The sequence below is a fragment of the Tachysurus fulvidraco genome, chromosome 12, assembly GCF_022655615.1.
Source record: "Tachysurus fulvidraco isolate hzauxx_2018 chromosome 12, HZAU_PFXX_2.0, whole genome shotgun sequence".
NCBI lineage: Eukaryota > Metazoa > Chordata > Actinopteri > Siluriformes > Bagridae > Tachysurus > Tachysurus fulvidraco.
Window position 1 is genome coordinate 9447577 of NC_062529.1, and position 21869 is coordinate 9469445.

Here is a 21869-nt window from a genome sequence, read left to right on the forward strand (position 1 = left end):
TACAGTATGTGCTATGAATATAACGTACAGATGAATATATATGTGCTATGAACATAATATACAGATGTCTATTACTATAAACTCAAATTTACAGAAGGGCATGTGCTATAAACAAAATATATTGTTATTACTATAAACAGAAATATACAGGATTATATGCACTATGAACATAATATATTGCTGCTACTATAAACAGAAATCAGGTGGGTATATACGATGGTAAGGCAATGGTGAGCAGCAATATGGATGAGTATATTTTGTCTTTAGATTGCTTCTGACAAATGGAATGAAGTGTATCGTGTTAAATCTCGGTGTGGTGACTAAACGTCACGTGACGACTTGAGCGGAACAAAAAAAAAGAAAGTGCGAGGTAGATTGTTAAAGCTGTAAGGTTAGTATGATCATTCCAGATGAACTAAATGATGCTGAAGATGCTAAATGTGTGCGGAATCTATTTCTTCACTCGTTTTTACTTTAACCAGTAACCTCAGTAAAAGCTCATTGGTGAAGATATTGAATTGCTAACTGAAAAGTTATTTCGACTCCCAACATTGCCAAGCTAGCACTGTTGGCTTCTTGAACATGGTCCTTAACCCTCAAGTGCTCAGTTGTATAAAACAGATAAATGTCTCTCGGGGGGAAAAATGTCTCTCTGGATAATAGTGTCTGCCGAATAGTAATGTACTTCTCTTCAACCCGGTAATGCAAAAACTGACCTTATTAACAAAGCTCCCCCAAATCACTTGACGCAAATGAATAACAAAGACAGAAATGAGTTATACACCATAGCGATTTTGTGTAGTGTGTTAACCAAGTCTCAGATGTAAACATGAACAGATCTTCCCATCCACCAATCCCTTATTTACATGTTATATGCATATTTTCACACCAACGTACCCTCATATAACTCTGACTGAAATGAAACACACCTTAAAGGTGGGGTGTACGTTGTTTGAAAAATGCTTCAGAAAACTGAATCGGACCGAAAAAACAAACAAACGTGCAACCGATGAGCAGAAAGGTGTGTCTTCTCAATATGCGGCGGAGAGAGTGTTCAGTGCGCATGTCTGACATTAGCCGAAAGCGATTGAAACACTGACATGGCGGATATAAGCGGATAAAAACGGATAAAACGGATAAAAACAAAAAGCGAAAAAAGGCTTACGATAAGGCAAAGAAGCAGGACACGTGTTAATATAGGATCAGCTTTCCTGCGCTGGAGAGAACTGAACGTCTTCCGTGTGAAACGGAGCTTAACCTTTCACGGTACAACACACAGGACTACATAAACACATTTGTATTACCATAGTACTCATTGAGTTCATTTATTTATAAAATAAATATATATATATGTGCTATGAATATTATATAGTATATATATATATATATACCCTCGGCCAGCTGCCCCAGAAGGTTCTGCCATAATACCTGTCTGGGTTATACTTGGTTATACTTGTCTGGTGTATATGTGGGCGGAGCTATCAAAACAGGGGTGACACTCATTTGGGTTAGGGGCGTGTTTGTTTTGGTGATTTCAAATGTCAACATTGGCTTTCAAACAACGGAGACCCCACCTTTAAGTTAATCCAGGATCATACACCTACAAGTTCTATACAATCCAGAAGAATAAAAATCTTTAAACAGAGAGACAAAGACAAAAGAGAGCGTGGGCAAATATATCACCTTTGGATTCGATCACTGAGAGCTCAGAACTCAGCGGGTCAGAGACACTCACAGCATCTTCTTACCGCTGAGTGCTTTCTCATGCTGTCTTTTAATAGTCTTGTGAGTGGAGCTGCAATCCCATTACAGTAAGTGACACTAAATCTAAACTGACCATTTACTAAACCTCGCATTCTGTTATTGCTGCTACACATGACAAGCTTTCCAATCCGGCATGTGCATGACGGGTGGAATATTTCACTAATGGGGTAGAAGATTTACTATGTAAAATCCTAAATATATGAGTGAAGTAGACACGAGGTCTTCAATCCGTAACACGTTATGTCTGCAGAATGACGCTCGGATATAATCAACTAGCAAAAAAAATCTACACACCATTGTTCAAATTTTCCTATGTAAAAAAAAAAAAAATAGTGTCAGATCTTTGATGTGACGTAGCAACCAACAGAAAGAAATACTAATCACATTCAAAACCTTGTCATCGGTTATTCTGGTATTCTCATTAACCTCAAATACAGTAAATATCAGCTGATCCTTTAGGATTTCCGTCCCATCACCTGACTGCTGAAGCCACAAAGAGCTTACACATGCGGCATGTACAGGAACTCGCTGGTAAAACCTATTAACCCTTTTGAACCAGTACACTTGCGCTTCATTCTACCAGTGTGAAGGAAATGGACATTTTCAAAAAAAGAAAAAATTCAGTATATCACTACAGGTCTGTGGCTTTCACTGTTTTCTATGCGTTTACCTCTGATGGGAAAACCTTACACTGGACTTTAGTGTTTGAAGATAACACCTTCACGTTATAGATGCTTATGGACAAGCACTTGCGGCATCTCAAAGAGTGGAAATAGGTTTTATATCATCATTAACTTTGAATGTAGAAATATATGAGTGGACAGGAACATTTGAATATATTGAATGTCTAATCTCGTAAACTCGTAAAAGTATTAAAGAGTAGTCATGTTTGATCTAGAATGTCCGATCCAGAAAAACCCAAATTGAACATAATCTAGAAAACTCATATTATGCAGTACTGATGATCTCTGATCCAGAAAGCCCGATCTAGAAAAACGCAGACCTTGCAAAATGTGTTAAATATAATCTAGAAAAGCTGATCTGTAAAACTCAGATGAAGTAACACTGATTATATGAATATATCGTTTCTAGTAGAAAACTACAAATTCTTAGTTTAATGTCGTGTGTGTGCCGTTATTTTTATTTGGCTCCCTGTCACAAAAAAAAAAAAAAAAAAGTCTCATACTCGGCTGTCATCCTTACTGGAGGATGTCACATATTCTGAGTTTTCTAGATCAGACATTTTCTCATTCCTGGATAACTTATATGATATACAGTAAGGGCACGAGCTGGGAGAAATGATTCTAGTTTTATCTAGAGCAGACTTTCTAGATCAGAGATAATCAGTGTTGCTTCATCCGAGTTTTACAGAGCAGCGTTTCTAGATTACAGATTTTAAATATATATATTTTATTTTATTTTTAAACATGATCTGCATTTTTCTAGATCGGGGTTTCTGGATCAGAGATAATCAGTACTGCATAATATGTGTTTTCTAGATCACACTCGATTTGACTTTTTCTAGATCAGTGTCAATTTTCATGAGCCCTTAAGCTCCACTGTGACAAGAAATTCAATTCTGAATATGGCCACCCCAAAACAGGAGGCCTCTGGTATCTGTTAATAAACAGAAGGGTACAAAAGAAATAACAAAAATACATTACATGTACGCTGGAACACCATAAAGACCACAAAGTGGAGAAAATGGGGCTAATCAATTGACATTACCAAGAAAGTGAAAGTGACGTGACTTACGGCTAAGTACGGTGACCCATACTCACAATTCGTACTCTGCATTTGATCCATCCAAAGTGCACACACACAGCAGTGAACACACACACACCATGAACACACACCCGGAGCAGTGGGCAGCCATTTATGCTGCGGCGCCCGGGGAGCAGTTGGGGGGTTCGGTGCCTTGCTCAAGGGCACCTCAGTCGTGGCCGGCCCGAGACTCGAACCCACAACCTTAGGATTACGAGTCAGACTCTCTAACCATTAGGCCACGACTTGCCCAATAGTATAGGACGTTCCATATCAGTGAGGCTGCAGAGAGCTCTAAGGGAGCTGCAGGAATATCTGGCGAGTGCTGATCGCACAAAGTATGTAATATAAATCACAGTTAACTTTCATTTCTCTCATAATTCACCCAAACAAGGTGTGTAATAGAAACGCATAATGAGCAGTGCTCGATAAAATCTCATTTTTCAACACAACGTCCTCAAATCAGATGAATCAATCCTGATGAACAAATTATTCTGAAGTATTTTATATAGAATTAATTGTGCTTTACCTTTACTAAACATCGGAAATGGCCTCACAGACCCTAAGCACCATATACGAGTTAAGAGGTGTGTACATTTATGCAACCAGGTTATTGCTAAGTTTCTCGTCTTGGTTATTATTATTTTTTTTATTTTTTTACAACATAAATAACTGCATTTTCTTTTCGTGTGTTCTCCTGCCCACTTGCAGATATTCGATATACAAGGATGCCACACACGAGTCCTGAAAGCTTGACAGACTTACCGCTGCCTAGTTACAGTTGCTAAGCTACGTGTGGTCAATGACTGTGGTTAACAGAAGGGTTAACAAAGGGTCTGGTTTAAAGTGGGCAAATCTGTTGCACGTACAAGGGCCAGATGGGATACTTGTGCCTCAGAACCTCTGTATTGTTGGCTCGGTTGTACAATATATCTCAGAGTAGGAGAGGCAGAAGCATGACAGCAGCCAGTAGTGCTTCCAGATTTCCTTCAGAAAAACAAGCCGAGCTCGACTGAGAAAAAGTAAAAAAACAGGAAGGAGTTTGACCTCCAAAAGTTTTTCTCTTGTCAGAAGAGAACTTAAAAATCGACCTATTTTTATTCTAAAACAGCAACCATATCTCACAGGAGCAGTCGATAACTTTCTCTGATCGATCATTATTCTGTCAGCTCCTGATTTATACATTTACCATCTAGTGTATACAGGAAATACACAAAGCAGAAACAACAGATCGAGCTCTTCCTGGTAGAAAGCGAAATACAGTCTCAGTGACGTATCAAATATAATAATTACACATTCAAAAGAAATAGCTTCAATCTAGAGCAGTAACAGACTAGCAATTATCTAGAATTGTCATGTCTTGGGTCAGAGGGAGGAAACCAAAGTACCCAGAGGAACAGAGAACATAAAGTCCACGAACCCTAACCTGGGACGTGTGCGGCAATAATATTTAAACTAAATACATAAAAAATGATTCAGTCTGTGGATCTAGATACCACTTTTCATCACAAACTCTCCACACTTTTAAAACGCAATTGAAATAAACGTTAATTTAGCATTTATGTAAAAGAGTTTCCTCGGGTTAGGGCAGATCCAGACACTGACACTGTATTTTCCTTATTCTTTCTCCTGTACATTTCATTTTATTCTGTATTGTTCAACCCATTTGCTTTTTTTTTTACTTCTATTTTTGCTTCTTCATTTATTTCATCCATTTTATTCTAATACTTTTTATTATTTTGCAACCTAATTTTATAACGCTTGGTGCTACACAAGTATGAAATTGCACAAAGGTCTTACTATTATTATTATTATTATTATTATTATTAATAATAATAATAATAATAATAATAATAATAATTAGTAGTAGTAATTATTATTATTATTATTAATAATTATTATTAGTAGTAGTAGTAATAATTACTATTATTATTATTATTAATTATTACTAGTAGTAGTAGTAGTAATTATTATTATTAATTATTAATAATAATAATAATAATAATAATAATAATAATAATAATTATTATTATTATTATTATTATTATTATTATTATTATTATTATTATTACTACTACTACTACCATAAGCCAACTTAAGAATCTAAAGGAAAGTTCTCCACTGTACCTCTACACATTTCTACAAATGTAAGCCAAGTTTCTATTAAAGAAAGATGTTCTGTGCTATTTGTTCAATGGGGGTGCCAATAATTTTAAATCCTGGAAAAAAGGGGGGGTATGCATGAGAGAGAGGTATGTGATATGACATGGCTCAAAAGCTCGCATCTGTTTCTCATTGCAGCTTCTGTTGCTAATGTTCTCTTGGTAACGACAAGAATTCAGGAGTTTGGAGATATTTGCTGGATCACTAAATTCCCTCCTGAACAGTTAGGGGTTTGGCAACTGTTTTGAACCAATCCGACAAGACGACTTCTCTACGTCTCAGATCGCCGATAAATTGTGTTCCTGAGCAACCAACATGCACAACAAACTCAAACTAAGCTTCAAACAAAGAAGCCTGATCTGTATTTGCTTGCATTTTCTTCTTCAGGAACAATGGAGCGCTATGTTCGATACCACTGACAGCTGGCGGAAGACTGATAATCCCTCCTGTTATAGCAAAACAAAAAAAATAACGACAGAGGAAGAAAATACCGGATGGAAGAGCTACTGTAAGAGGGTAAAAAAGAAGAAATATATACGGAACAATTGAATTCATTCCAAACAATACCACTCCATTATCGTGTGACCGTGTAATTTGTTAATCTAATTTAAAGAGCTCACTTTTATAGCAGTTGTTTGTAAGGCACAGTAATGAAGTTAAAGAAATGATAAAAGACGTTCTGATCGAATTAGACATGTCATATTCGTCTTCGGGTTACACGGAGACTGATGATCCTGGCATGTGGTAGCCAAGTGGTTAGGGTCTTGGGCTACCAATCAGAAGGTTGTGAGTTCGATCCCAGGTCCACTAAGATGCCACTGTTGGGCCCCTGAGCAAGGCCCTTAACCCTCAATTGCTCAGTTGTGTCATGAAATAATGTAAGTCGCTCTGGATACGGGAATCTGCCAAATACTGGAAATGGAAATGATCCTGACCCAATAATCTAGCCAGCTAAGTGTTTAGCATTTTGCTTTTGAAGCAGCAGGATCACTATTCACTATTACAGTATGACCGATATGCACTACAGGACGGTCGTTTTAAATATTATGTCAGCTTATTATTTTCAGAGCCAGTTTTGCTCCTGTTTCTTAAATGGACTGGAATCTGATCAACCCGTTTCAACCAAATGTGCTTGTTTGGCCACCACCCATAAAGTGTCTATGTAACATAAACAAAAGTGCTGGACTATATTATCATCTAAACTGTACATAAAAACATGTTGTTTTGAAGCACTGAATAAAGAAGCCATTCCTGAGAGAAATGGCTCCCTCAAACCAAAAAAAATACACCATCGATGCTTCAACGACTGTCAACTGGCGTCGTGTCAAATCAAGCTTTAAGGTCAGACAGGTCATAAGCATGTTGGTGGATAAAGCAGCTTATGAGCCGAACGAGCTGAACTGTCCTGAATTGTGTGTTTTTAAGCTGCTGAGTCACTAGGAAAGACCATAAACAAGAACGGGCTGAAAAGCACAGCCAGAGAGAAAATAGATTACTTGTCCTGTACCTCCAGGGTTGGGTGGTTCTATTCCTGTCTCCACCCTGTATGTGTGCTTTCCAAGCTTCAGGTGTATCAACAACAAATGTGAACATGTTCTGAGCAGTTATAGCTGTTGAGCAATACTACAGGCCTGCTGATGTAAATATTCTTGAGTCATCAGCACACCACTTGGCCACCACACTAATACACTGAGGCCCTGTGACAACTAAACATTTGTAGGAGATGCTTTCCAAGCACAGCCATGTTGCCAGAGGGAAGCCTTGCCAAGGCTCAGTAAATATCTTACATAACTTCTAAAACCCCATTGAATACAGTGCATATTAAAGGAGTTCCTCAAGGCTTGCCCTCTTGCTTGTGGCTTTTCTGTACAATAGAAAGGATCGTTTGATTTTCCTACTTGTCCAATCCTCCAGCACTGTAAGACTGGACCCGCCATGTCATCAAGACTCTTCTCTGTTCTGGCACTGAGGTGGTTGGATGAACTTCCCCTAGATGTCATTGGCAGTCTTCAAACGACATCTCGAGACCTACGTCTTCCTGAACTACTTGTATTACCTTCCTGAAATACTTGTATTACACTTGCTACTCCTAGTAAGTCTCCACACTATCTCCACACCACATCTAACTTGCTGTCTTGTCCTCCAAATCATGGTTCTGAGTGTCTAGACCTAAGCCTGAAAATAAACCCAAATCCACAACAAAAATATCAACAACACTCGACATCATATTTTGATTTGGCACAGATTTTATGTTGGATATTTTCCTGTCACAGCCCTCCTATTTTACCCAGGCTTGGGAACGGCACTGAGCGTTGAGAGCTTGATATTCTGGATCACTAAATTTGTTGAATTCGGTGCTACATATTTTTATTTCCTGTGGAAAGTCATTCAGCCTGTCACTCTGCTAAGCGACGTCAAAGTCTCGTATTTGGCTCACGCACTGGAATGTCTACTATGTACTAAACGGAGCGAGATTCTTTTGACGAGTCGGAAATCCTGTGCGACAGATGCTAACATTATTACACCCTTCTCTGCTCTCTACTCTTCTTAGACCTGAAATGGTGGAAATTTTTCTAGGTGACTAAATTGTTAAATCCTTCCTAAATTTTTCTAGGTCACTAAATCCCCTTAGGCCTTCTTGATCAACATGAGCGTTAAGGTGAGATACAGCTAGAAAAGCAGAAAAGGGATGACGTCAATACTAAGGCGTTAATAAGCAAGGTTCAGCCAGGCCATAACACCTCCAGCGTTTCTTACTTTCCCACAAATTATTCATTACAATTTGAAGTAGAAGTCATGTGAAAGCACACGTTATACCATGAGACCAACAGCTTTAAGCTTTTCGATATTTCAGAACAGAAGGAACAGGTTCCTCAGCATTGTGAAGTGCCATTTCCAAAGTTCCATGAAGCGCATTTTAAGTAGAGATAACTCGTAACTTGCTTAAGACTCCTAATTCCTGACACGCCATTCCTAGGCAGTAATGCACAGAGTTCCTCAGAGTTCATCAAGTGGCCTCAAATCAACTGGGCTGGGTTCGGCATCAGCACTAAACAAAGTAGTACAAAGTGGTTAAAAAGGGAAATGTACATCGCACGTCACAGCTTACTGGATAACCGGCTTCTCCTTCTTTGCAGCTCGGATGCACGGAGGTCTGAATGTCCCGTAATTCCCACCGGTACGACTATCAACGGGGACATCGTGGGAAGGGCATTGTGGGTGATTTTAGAAAAAGTGTCGACTAAAGTAAAACAGGCAAAAATGTCAAGCGAAAATTTCAACTCACTTGGAATCAAGACAAAATCCTTAAAGATATGAAAAATAGTATACGAAATATTCCGCTGCTAGTGGAACAGGGTGGATTTTCCTTGGAGAAGAAGAGGATGATGTAAGAGCTTCGCTTCGCTCACTACAGATAATGGAGGAAAGAAAAAAATAGTCAATGACACTGAAAAATTAGAGGAAGTAAAAATGTAAAAAAAGAAAAAAGGAAAAAGAAAAGAAAGTAAGAACGGCTGCTCGGGTACAGAGCAGCAGACCGTTCTATTTAAGCTAGGGTTTGGGAATGTATAGTGATGAATCAGGTTATAAAGAGCCAGGATTAATTATTAACCCCAGGTAAAGCATGAGCAGTGTAAAATGTCATACAAGAAGATATCCCAGGATTTCATCTACTCTGAGGTTCGGATCGGCCGGTGCAAACCGTTTCACAACAACAGGGGGAAGTAATGGTTAGAGTTTGACTCCTAATCCTAAGGTTGTGGGTTCGAGTCTCGGGCTGGTAATACCACGACTGAGATGCCCTTGAACAAGGCACCGAACCCCCACCAACTGCTCCCCGGGCACCGCAGCATAAATGGCTGCCCACTTCAGCCATTTCACGGTGTGTGTGTGTGTGTTCACTGCTGTGTGCACTTTGGCTGGGTTAAAGGCAGTAACAAATTCTGAGTATTGGTCTTAGCCGTATGTCACGTCACGTCACTTCACAACACACAGTTTAATCCTGAGGTCTTAATGTGTTTCTTTGTTCTGTTTCTTTCTTTTTTAAGAAATGAATTCTGGCTGTTTTGAGCCATGTGGAATGACCTACAGGTATTTTAATAAACAAAAGCTAAGAATATGAGAAGTGTATAGCGTGATCTCGGGCTAGAAACACACAGCAAGTCTCCGGTGAGAGAAACAGGATCCTTGATAAAGAGATGTTTCTGTCACAACATGGCACATGTGCTAAAAGCCAAGCACAATGATTACTGCTAGAGCGAGAACACTGTAATATTATGTCGCTTAGAGAAAGAGTCTGAGCTCCTCTGATAAACACACCCCAGCTCCAGAAGTGAAAAAGCATGACAGCTGCTTAGAAGAGATACTGTACAGAGAGCAGATACAAACCCACGGACAGGCGATTCGGACTCTGTAAGGAACTCGGTACCGCTCTAGAGTTAAAGCGCATGAGCAACATCACAAAAGCTGAGAGTTATTTCTGATTTCTGGACTAAAAGGTTTTATATTTTACAGAATCTGTATCTGCTCTCTGTACAGTATCTCTTCTAAGCAGCTGTCATGCTTTTTCACTTCTGGAGCTGGGGTGTGTTTAATCACAACAGGAGCATATCCCATCGTATAACGGGACGATAAACATAATTTAACATGATTTCTAAATATGTTTCATAGTTTGAGGCTTGAAATAATCTTGTTCTATTGACAGCTAGATTTCTTTTTCATTTCTAGCATTTATTTCTAGAGAAGAAAATTTCGATGAAAATTCTAAGCTTGAAAAGAGTAAAAAAAAAAAAAAATCTAGAAAATATCAAGGTTTAATAAACTTATGTTCGGTCGATTCCTATACAAGAAGGTACATCCTACGTCTGTCTATATTTGATAAACAATTCATAAGATGCCATTTTCCTGTTTAATTCTTAACTTGGCAAATAAAGAACACGAATCAGAAGCAAAGAATCGTTTCCCCATCTTCTGAGAGAGACAGAGGACAGTGTGTGTGTCATCACGCTACATCCCTTATAAACAAAAACCCTATCGGACCTGAGGTCGCACTGAGGAGGAAGAGGAGGAGGAGGACAGAGATAAAGTGAGGAAGAAGATGAGGAACAGAAAGAAGAAGAAGTAGAAGAAGAAGAAGAAGAAGAAGAGAAGGACTTTAAGAATGAAAAAAGAGGATAAAGAAGATGATGAGGATGAGGTGGAGGAGGTTGAAAGACAGGGAGAAGGTGAGGAGGAAGGTGGGAAAAGGAAGGGGAGAAAAAGAAGAAGAAGAAGAAGAGGAAGAGTGGAAAGACAGAGAAGGTGCGGAGGAAGATGAGAAACAGAAAAAGAAGGAATAAGTAAAGGAGGAAGAGGCGGAAAAGGACGAGGATGCAGAGGAAGATGAAGATGAAAAGACCGAGTAGAATTAAAGATGTCATTCTTTCTGTTATATTAGTTGCATCTTAAGCAGGTTGAAAAGTCTCGAGTGTCGACATCAAGCAGCTTCCTGTCTCAGTCATGTGTGAGGCTGCTCCCGTGAGCCCGGCCTTTGTGCACGACTATAAATAGCCCAGCAGTCAGGGCTTCATGACAGGCTTTTAAGAGCCAACACACAAACGGTGGAGCGACTGTGTGACACACACCTGTGACATTGCTTTTCAGCGTTCTTCTGTTCGTGGATTAGATTCAGACAGTCGGTGCTGGTGATTGCTTTCCTCATGCTAAACTTCACATAAACACGGTTCTAATGGCTAGATTGGATAATGCAGGGTGGATGTGATCAGTTCATGTAGTATAACCCGTAAACCGCATGCGTATGTTGATGCTGATGGATCTATAACTAGATAACTAAAGACTTCTGTTTCAGTGATTAATCCATGCATCTGTTGTGAAACACCAGCCACCTCTCCACCTCTCCACCACTCCACCTCTCCACCTCTCAGTCTCTTTCGTATGTTTCCGTATGTCCTGAGTCTGTCGATCCAAACCCCGGCGAACACAACAGTGCTTCCACTTACCAGATTTATGGATGTGTCTACGTAGGTAGTTCTGACCTTCAGTAAACTGACAGCTCCGGACACCATCCAGGGTCTCTAAAGCGTCTATAAAGCGACTCAGAAGCCTCGTAAAATGTAACACGATTGGATGTAAAAGTGGGAGGAAAATGCTGCAACTGGTAATGAGGCAAGAATCGGGAATTACACAGTTCACACACAAACCCTTTCTTTTAAACATATTCCGTCCATTTTCTTTAGAGCTCATAACACGCAAGGTGACACGGAGCCTGAAGTTTATAGGGTCCATCGCAAGACACAATCACACACGCTACCTTTCATATTACACAGAGAAAAATCCCTGAAGCTCCATGCACAAAAGTTAGGAATTGACCCCCCAACCATGAGGCAAACTAAGCCACCGTGCTCCAACCCTGGCTTTGGTTATACGGCTGTTCCTTTCAGAGGCGCAATCGTCTGATATTTTTATCCCGTATTTATGAAACGGCTGTGAATCTGACGGCGTTTCTCTTTGTCGACATTCTCTCGTTTACAAGGCTTTTGTTCTTCCCTAAAGAATCTATAGGATGAACCTGGAACCTGGAAGAGTAACGAGTAATGGACTAGAAATGACTGCAAACAGACCCTGAATCACTGAGACACGGCTATCTCGAGTTTCAGAAACCAGGCTTGCAAGCTGCTAGTTGCTAGGCTACATTCCTCATAGAGGATGCAAGTGTGTATGGAATGAAGCAAGTGTGGTTTTCCTAGGCGTGTTAGTTTATGCAAAAAACGTAAGGCTAAGAACAATTGTGGGTATCGGGAGTGGCACAGTAACTCACCGTGCTCCGACACAGACTCTCGTTTATATTTGTTACCTATTTATAAGTTCTATTTTCCGTACGGCGAGGAAATGATGGGGGCACTTTGGTGACAGCAAGAATCAGCTTGGACAGAAAAGGGTCACCTTCTGTCCAAGAATCAGCTTGGACAGAAAAGGGTCACCTTCTGGTTCTCTGGCAACCATGTGGCTGCTACTGGTGGTGTAGCAGCAGCACCAAGATTTAGCCCTTGCTTCATTGAGTGATGCAGCAGCGCTTAAATCCATAGTCCAAGTCTCTCACCTCCTCTTCCATGAACTTTGCTCAGGTTGTTCAGCTTCAGCATTAATGCTAACACCACCATCAACTTGCCTACATGGAGATCCTATCTAGCTCAGTATCTCTGTACCGAGTTTGGAAACTTCAAGCACGTTTGTTGCCTTCACTACTTCTTTTTTTTCTTTACGTATTTTTAATCCATTGTATGCTATTGTACCTAGCGCTCTATATGTCCTCCTGTGATGTCAGCCTGTGTGAAAAATTAACTAAAATTCAGGACCGGCCAACAAACCGGCACCAAAATCGCCTGATATGACTGAATATTTCAATCGGAAACTATTAACTGTGCCTCAGGATGGAGTGTTCCTTTAACATCACCAGGAAAGTGGATGCAAAGCAGTCACAGGCCAGTTACAGCATGACTTCCCATGCCGTCGTTTCCCTATTACGACATTACAGCTTGGTGGAAGACACGGTCTCCGTAGAGATGCGTTCTCCGCTTGGTGGACTGACCAGACAAACTCCCTGAGTCTTTCTCGCAACTCGAGCCCACATATAGGAGAAGCACTTGAGCTGTAAAGACCAGGAAAATCTCATGCTACGTTGACACATACACAGCGATTTGGCTCCAGTCGCTGTACTGGGAAGTCACAGTAGGTGTTTCTGTTCCTGGTTGCCATAGTAACGGCATTTATCAGTGGCTGGCGCTGAAAGACTGGCTTTCCAACTCAGTTTCCTTGATGCTGAAATAAAAAAAATCTGGAGGGAGATTTGTGTATGAAATTCACGCATCACGTGCGCTTTACCGTCTTCACTCCCATCGTCAGTTGCCGCACAGCGTCGCTCCATATTTGCATAAAGTTAAACTTTTCCTAACTTAGGCTCGTCGCCGTACGCGCCCGCATCTAGTCGCCGTCGCTCACGTGCTCAGGAGTTGGCAGGTCACTTTGCTGTTGTATGCATTACTCATGCATTACGCAGCATTACTCAGACTGTTCTAAGCCAGACTAAGCCTGTGATCTTTAAAAGCTGAACATCTCAGCATTCAGACCTGACGTGCTAAGCCTGCTTACAGTAATTGGGTTAGTCTCCATTAGTGTGAGGATAAGCGGAGAGAAAGTAAGGCCGTTCCTGGCACCGAAAGCGTTATGTACTACCAGCTTGACGCATTATTAATGAATGACTCTGCGTTAGTCAGATGATGTAATTCTAACTCGGTAACAACCGAAATGAACTTTAGCGCACCGAGGGAGAGATAACGTTAACAACACGCCAGCATGACTACGGCACAGAGAAATCGATCAGAGCCGGCGAGTCCCAAGACATCCAGAATTAAGACGAAAGGGAGCGCTTTGGTTTCGAGTCCTCGGAGAAATCAGAGCACGTCCTTGCGTTCCTGCTGTGCTCAAAGAGCAGACGGAGGAGCAGAGGCGCGAGCATGTGCTCACTCGCCGACACGCCAGGAACGAGAGCGAAAGAAAGAAGCTCTAATCAATAACCTGTCACGAGACCCTAAAGGTGCGACGGTACAGTGTTGTGTGTTTGGTGTGTGACCTTCTGAAGTTTTGGCCAAACGTAATGACCGATCTTCACTAGACGGCTGAAAGTTTGGTCTCTTAATACGACACGAGTAGAAGCCGGTTCTAAATCTGTACAGCGCGAGTCAGAAGTGTGCTTAAAACTAAACCTATATACAGTATGCTATACATGCGAGATGGTTATGTTAATCCGTCTTAAAACATCCTTTTACGTCATTCGTTGTTTACTGCTCACACTCTCTGTGAGATAACGATCGTCTCTGGCTACAGCCGACTGGATTTGTTTATCAGCAGGATGTCTGTAATCATTCTTTGACATCTTCTGGGGAACAAATCTCTGAAAATTAATATCACCTGGTCGTCTGATCACCTTCCGTTCACCACGTGGCGTCCGAGTGGCTGTGAAGTTGATGAAGATGAACAGCGACGAGACGCTCACTCTTACTTCAGTTTGGGATGAAGCGAGATTCCAGAGAAGCAATTTTTCAGGAGCACCTGAGAACTAGGAAATTGCCCCGTCTGCACAGGGTTTATTAATCTCTTTACATCTGTACAATCCGAGAGAGAAATCTTTAAAGGCTGTCCGTTTCTGTCACATTAATAACAATCCCGGCATGAATGCCTGCTGCTGTCTCGTCTGATCTTCATTTACAAGTGGAACAAAAAAAGAAGAAATAGAAGAGCAGCCCATGACTTAGCTGTCGCACACACAACAGGATGCAGGTCAAAAACAGGGCAAGCAAAGATAAAAAGTAAAGTCAGCAGGAGCATGTTGAAGCTTTATTTATCCTTTCTTTGTTTTTTGGTTGCGTATAGAGAAGTCTCTCTCTCTCTCTCCCTCTATCTCTCTCTCTCTCTCTCTCTCTCCCTCTATCTCTCTCTCTCTCTCTCTCCCTCTATCTCTCTCTCTCTCTCTCTCTCTCTCCCCCTCTCTCTCTCTCCCCCCCCCTCTCTCTCTCTCTCTCTCTCCCTCTATCTCTCTCTCTCTCTCTCTCTCCCTCTATCTCTCTCTCTCTCTCTCCCTCCCCCCCTCTCTCTCTCACTCTCTCTCTCTCCCTCCCCCCCTCTCTCTCTGTTCATCTCTCTCTCTCTCTCTCTCTCCCTCACTCTCTCTCCTTCTCTCTCTCTCCCTCCCCCCTCACTCTCTCTCTCTCACTCTCTCCCTCTCTCTCTCCCTCCCCCTCTCACTCTCTCTCCCTCTGTCTCCTTCTCTCTCCCTCCCTCTCTCTCTCCCCTCTCTCTCCCCTCTCTCCCTCTCCCATCTCTCTCTCTCCTTCTCTCTCTCTCTGCCTCCCTCTCTCTCTCCTCTCTCCTTCTCTCTCTCTCTCCCTCCCTCTCTCTCCTCTCTCTCTTCTCTCCTCGCCTCCCTCCCTCTCTCTCTCTCTCTCTCTCTCTCTCTCTCTCACTCCCTACCTCTCTCTCCCTCTCTCCCTCTCTGTCTCTCTCCCTCCCTCTCTCTCTCCCTCTCTCTCTCTGTTCCCACAACCCCCTCTCTCTCTTTGCCCCCACCCCCCTCTATCTCTACATTCCTGACATGGGAATGGAGATGACCGAGTGCATTGCTCTTCCTGTTCAAATCTGAGCAACGAGAACACTGATAAAGATGCAGAATTTCCCAGCAGATGTTCAGCGAAGGCGTTTGTATGACACCAGCAAACTTATTAAACCGATTCTTCAGAGTGAGTCACAGGAGCGACGAGCTAGTCTGTGCTAATTACAGCCGGCCTGCTTATCGACAAATTACTTATCCTGCTTATTCTGCCTTCAGCTTGGATTACAGGCGTCTAGCAAATATAATACAAATAAAGCATCACAGCTAGTGTGCGAGTGTGAAAGTTTACTTCCATATCGAATCATGCAAAACAATTATTTATTCAAATCTGACAAACAACTTGGGTTTAACTATATTGTGTCTTTTTTTTTTAATCATGCTGAAGCTTGTTATATTAAGTTTATGGAAAGATTTTGTAAAAGATGTTTACCAAATAATTATCTGCAATTACAGAATAATTCACCCGCTGCGATCTTTCTAATAAATGCGATTCCCAAGTCAACATCTGGCTTGTGTCGTGTCAGTCGTTGCCACACAAAGACGAGTGAAACTCATTAAATACATCTCTTTTGTTCAGACTGACAGATAGATCATTTGCTCCAAGGCTGCGTTAATAATTTACAATGCAACGCTGAATGGAGCAGCTACATCCTACCTGTCAGTGTTCCTGTCAAGGTCAAATAAGGGGAGTTAAGGAAAGGAAAGGTGATGACATTTGGTGAAGGAAAATAAAATTCACCAATCAGACCCTCTTATTCACACTCAAATAACACTAAAGCTTATGGATGTAACAGTGAGTCTAATCTGAAATGGTACTTAATACTGACAGGATCCCGATCCTGATGGAGTCTGATTCAGAATAGTTGAGTCAGATCTTGATAGTAATTTGATCCTGACTGGAGTCTAAGCCTAACTGGTATCTAAAGTTGACTGGGGTCTAATTCTGACAAATGTCTAATTATGACTCAGGTCTGATCCTGACTGCCTAATCTTAACTGAGGTCTGATCCTGACTGCCTAATTACAACTGAGGTCTGATTCTGAGGGGTATCTGATACTGACCATTATCTAATCATGACTAAGGTCTGATCCTAAGGGGTGTCTGATCCTTACCATTGCCTAATCTTAACTGAGGTCTGATCCTGACTGCCTAATCACGACTGAAGTCCGATTCTGAGGGGTGTCTGATCGTGACCATCACCTAATCACGACTGAAGTCCGATTCTGAGGGGTGTCTGATCGTGACCATCACCTAAGCACGACTGAAGTCCGATTCTGAGGGGTGTCTGATCGTGACCATCACCTAAGCACGACTGAAGTCCGATTCTGAGGGGTGTCTGATCGTGACCATCACCTAAGCACGACTGAAGTCCGATTCTGAGGGGTGTCTGATCGTGACCATCACCTAATCACGACTGAAGTCCGATTCTGAGGGGTGTCTGATCGTGACCATCACCTAATCACGACTGAAGTCCGATTCTGAGGGGTGTCTGATCGTGACCATCACCTAATCACGACTGAAGTCCGATTCTGAGGGGTGTCTGATCGTGACCATCACCTAATCACGACTGAAGTCCGATTCTGAGGGGTGTCTGATACCCTGCCTCTTCGTCTAATCTCAGCGCTTTGTGTTCCATCAGATGAGAGCCTGATATTGTGCTAACGGCTGTATTTATTACAGATGTGTGCTGTTCTACATCATCAGACCCGCACACCTGTGATCCTAACACTGGGGTTATCCATCTAGATCAGACAGCTAGCTCCAATCTAACAGGAGAAAACTGAAACGAAGACGACACGAACTCGGATGAGAAGATAAAGGATCAAACTTGCCTACTAGTGTAAACAAATCGTGTATCAACATCCCTGCATTAGCTTCCGGTAGCGGTGTAAGTGGCAGTTTACCTGATCCAAGGGAAGGTCAACCATGTCGCTGAGGGGCTTCAGCACAGTGGAGCCTGTACAAGACGTCGTTTCAGTAGCCATGACTGTGATAAGCCCTTTACTAAATCCCCTGAATCCCCTTATTCCAGTCTCCTCTCCTCTTCTCCTCTTCTGCTCTTCTCCTCTTCTCCTCTTCTGCTCTTCTCCTCTTCTGCTCTCTGTCTCACTGGTGGACTGATTTCTCTCAGCTCGGGAACTTGTCCGAGGCGCAACAGCTCTAAACCTCTACAAGAGACCGAATCCCAAGTACCACCTATCTGGATATATAGTGCACTAAATGTAGTGTAGAACAACGAGTATTTTGTATCGAGAGTAGTGCACTTGAAAAAGGACTAGCAAGGTATTTGTAATCGAGCCTTTATGGGAGGGGTTAAGCGTCTGTTCCGCCTATTAAAGCTAGCCCCTCCCACCAGCTCGCTGCTGTGCTTTGCTTATAGAGCAGTAATATTGATGTAAAAAAAAAAAAAAAAAAACATGGGTTAACTCTTACACTGAGTTTTTATTAGCTTTAATAACTCAATGAATGTTCAGTAATACAGTCTGTAGTCAAGAAGCTTATTATAGGTATGCTTATTTATTTTGGTCTTATATAGCAATGTTTACATTTGTAGCATCCATATTGCATCTTATTTACACAACAGATAAGGGTTTAGGGCCTTACTAATGGGCCCAACATGAGCAGCTTGGTAGTGCTGTGATTTGTTACACCTGCTATCAATGAAATGAATGATCTTATATTATTTGGATGGGGAATCAATAGCACAGTGCATCGTTTAATGCTGATAAAGGTGTATCAGTCCCTGCAGCACTAATCAAGTCAAGTATTGTGCAAAAAACAGTGTGCAAAGAGCAAAAAACAGTGTGCAAAGCAGGACTCGTATGAAATTTTCATTGCCGTGGTTCTCAAAATACTGGTGGGACCGTTTCGGTTGCTATCAATTGCTGGAGAAGAGAATGTAACAAACAATATGTTTTGCTTTATTATTTAGGATCAAAAACTACTTACTATGAGACATCCTAAATACACTTTTGAGAACAGGAGAACATGTAAAATTTTGCATAGACAGAGAGTCAAGCTGAGGATCAAGTCAGAGGCCACTGCATACATGCTTGTAATATCTCTCAATTCATACAGATAACAGTAGAACTATATTTAGCTAGAATTAATTGAGTTGTAGGGCAGCACAGTGGTGAAGCAGGCCGTAATATTGCCTCACAGCTCCTTGGTTTGCTCTGGATTTTGCACAGTTCTCCCAGTTCCTAAACACCTACAAAAAAAATCTGTGAATGAGTGTATTTGTATTGGTGAATTTTGTATTTACTATGTAAAATCTCATCTTAACAGCCTAACGCTTCTACAGACCATGTACTATGTAAAAGTACTATACTTGTATTGGTGTCAATGTACAGAATGTACTGTTTATATTCTAGAGAAAGCATAGGGCAAATGACCTCAATTAAAATTGAAAGACAAGCAAGATGTCATAAGTGTAATGACATGATGGTCTACTGCAGTCAGACAGTGCCACCTTGTGGTTATGTCTGAAGGTGAAAATCGGCATGAAGAATTCCTGACATTTCTCAACGTGTAGTCAGACTGGAACGTTTCCATTCTTCTTATGCTCAGTTTTATTTTATAAACACTGTCTCATGTATATGACAACAAAGATGAAGAAAATATTTTCCCAGTAAGGAAGCTGAACCCATTGCAGGTTGTCTCTCTATACAGCATTATGCCAACATGGGTGTCAGACAATGTTGGTAAATCAGCACTGTCTGTAATATTCCTGCTACATTTGTTGGCCCAATACTGGCAGTATTTTTTGTTTTAACTCACTAATATTGATTGAACATACAGTATTCACACTGGTCGGTGCTGTTTTTGTTTATTGTCTTTTGTGTATTGTATTTTTTGTTTGCACTGTCTTCTTGTCTTGCACTGTTTGCACCAGGTTGCACAGTTGCACTTTATGTATCTAGGACTAACTTACTAAGTCCTTTTAGCTCTGTCTTTGTTTTATGTAGCACAATGATCCTGGACAAATGTTGTCTCATTTCACTTTGTACTGCAACAGCTCTATATGGTTGAAATGACAATAAAAGCTTCTTGACTTGACTTGACTTGACTTGACTTGACTTGACTTGAATGTTGGATCAGCATTGAACTTCCGGTGGAAAGGGAGCTCTGTTCATAACAACCCCACCAATATTAGGCCAATGAAATGGTTGACATTGTTTTGCTACTACATATTTTTGCCTACATGTTTTTTTGTTTTTTTTGTTTCTATATTTATCCCAAACATTTTGTTACTACATTTTCCATTTCCTCCTTATGCCCTTTCATATTGTTTCTACACAGACTCACTTGTTAAAAAAAGGCGTTTCCTTCCATGCATTTTCTATAACACTTATGCTATACAGGATCTCAGGGAGCCTGGAGTCTATACTAAAACTGAGACACAACACTTGTCTTTCATGTTTAACATGAGTTTATGCATCGTATACTAGTCTGCTTGACCTGTGACTTGTGTCCCTGTTCTGTCCATCTCAAAAATAACCTGTTTTTCATTATATGACCGCTAGGGGGCAGTCTTCATGCATTCCAGTATAATATAATGATTACTGATTACAATGATACACCTTCTTTCATTATTCATCAGGAAACGGTTTATTCGATTAAATCTAATTTATTTAGCATTTTTAACAATGGACATTGTCTCAAAGCAGTTTTACAGTTCTATAAAATTCTATTAAGGGGCCCTCCTACCTGACCCATGAGCCATGTAAACCATTTGCCACACATTCACACTTGCACTTGCAGCACTGCACAGCTAATTTAGCTAGTCTAGATAGAGACTAGAGACAGAATCACATCAACATAACTTTACTGTTATTTGCTCTTGCTGACATCAAACTTGAAGAGAACACAAGTTTACCTGATTGCTGTTCTCGAATTTCACTCTCATTTTGTTTCTTTTTTCTCTTTTCGTGGCCAGATGGATAGCTCTGCTTCATATCATCTACACAGTAAACATTATCTACACAGTAAACATTAACACGCACTGTAAAATGAGGCAGGGGAAGGTGGGGCCTTGCGTAATTTGCGGAGGCCTACGCAACTTGCGTATTGAGCGTATAGGGCCGATCGGCTCTGTTTGTGTCATACCTATTTTTCCATAATGAGCAAGCCTGAGGTGATTTTGGTGAGGAAGAAACCTAGAGAGGAACCACACTCAAAAGGAAAGCCATCCTGATTTGGGTGACACCTAAGAGTGTGATTATAAATTATTACAAACATTGGCATATGTGTAAATACAAGAGAGTGTGATTAGAAATAATGTCCTTTCTACAGTCATATAGTCAATTTGGAATTGTGTAACCGGGAGCTCCTGAGCAACTCATAAATTAACTCATCATCCGAGTTCATTATAAATTTAACAAAGACTCCTCCGTGCCTCGGTGTCAGTTTATCCAAGTCAGGATCATGATGAATCAAGAACCTGTCCAATGACCACTGGTGCAAAGAGAATACACAATGGAGGGTACACAAGTCCTTGCAGGACACTGTATACACACACACACACACACACACACACACACACACACACACACACACACAGTGTCAGGTTCAAAATAGCAAGTCCATCCATTTATTTGTACATGGGGAGGAAAGCAGAGAACCCGGAGACATCCTAAATACACATTTGAGAACAGGAGAACATGTGAAATTTTGCACAGACAGAGAGCTAAGCTGAGGATAGGCCACTGCATGCATGCTTGTAATATCTCTCAATTCATATCATATAGACATTTTGTGTCTAATTCTAACTCTAGGTGCCCTAACTGTAAAGCCGATCATATATGTGTGATCCATCCATTCATTTTCTGTAGCACTTATCCTGCACAGGGTTGTGGGGAAGCTGGAGTCTAGAACATAATTAACACAGAGAATTAAAAGAGAGAGAGACAGAGAGATGCTAAGACAGAAAGACAGATAAAAAGTAGGATATAGACAGAAGATAAGGACACCTAAACATTCTGATTCACACATACGGGGAATTTTCTCTCTT

At 41.1% G+C, this 21869-nt stretch overlaps 1 protein-coding gene across 4 annotated transcripts in view; it reads right to left on the minus strand.

Annotated features, from left to right (window-relative positions):
- Positions 1 to 18024, minus strand: part of mboat2a (membrane bound O-acyltransferase domain containing 2a) — a 58176-nt gene extending 40152 nt beyond the window's left edge. The window contains exon 1 of one of the 4 annotated variants that reach the window (XM_027172166.2): positions 17761 to 18024. In XM_027172166.2, the coding sequence (XP_027027967.2) occupies positions 17761 to 17841 (81 nt within the window). In that variant the 5' untranslated portion in view covers positions 17842 to 18024. Of the gene's footprint in view, positions 1 to 14658; positions 15140 to 17760 lie in introns of those variants that run through there. The other 3 variants (XM_027172165.2, XM_027172168.2, XM_027172167.2) reach the window with 3 other exon arrangements.
- Between the last annotated feature and the right edge of the window lie 3845 nt (positions 18025 to 21869).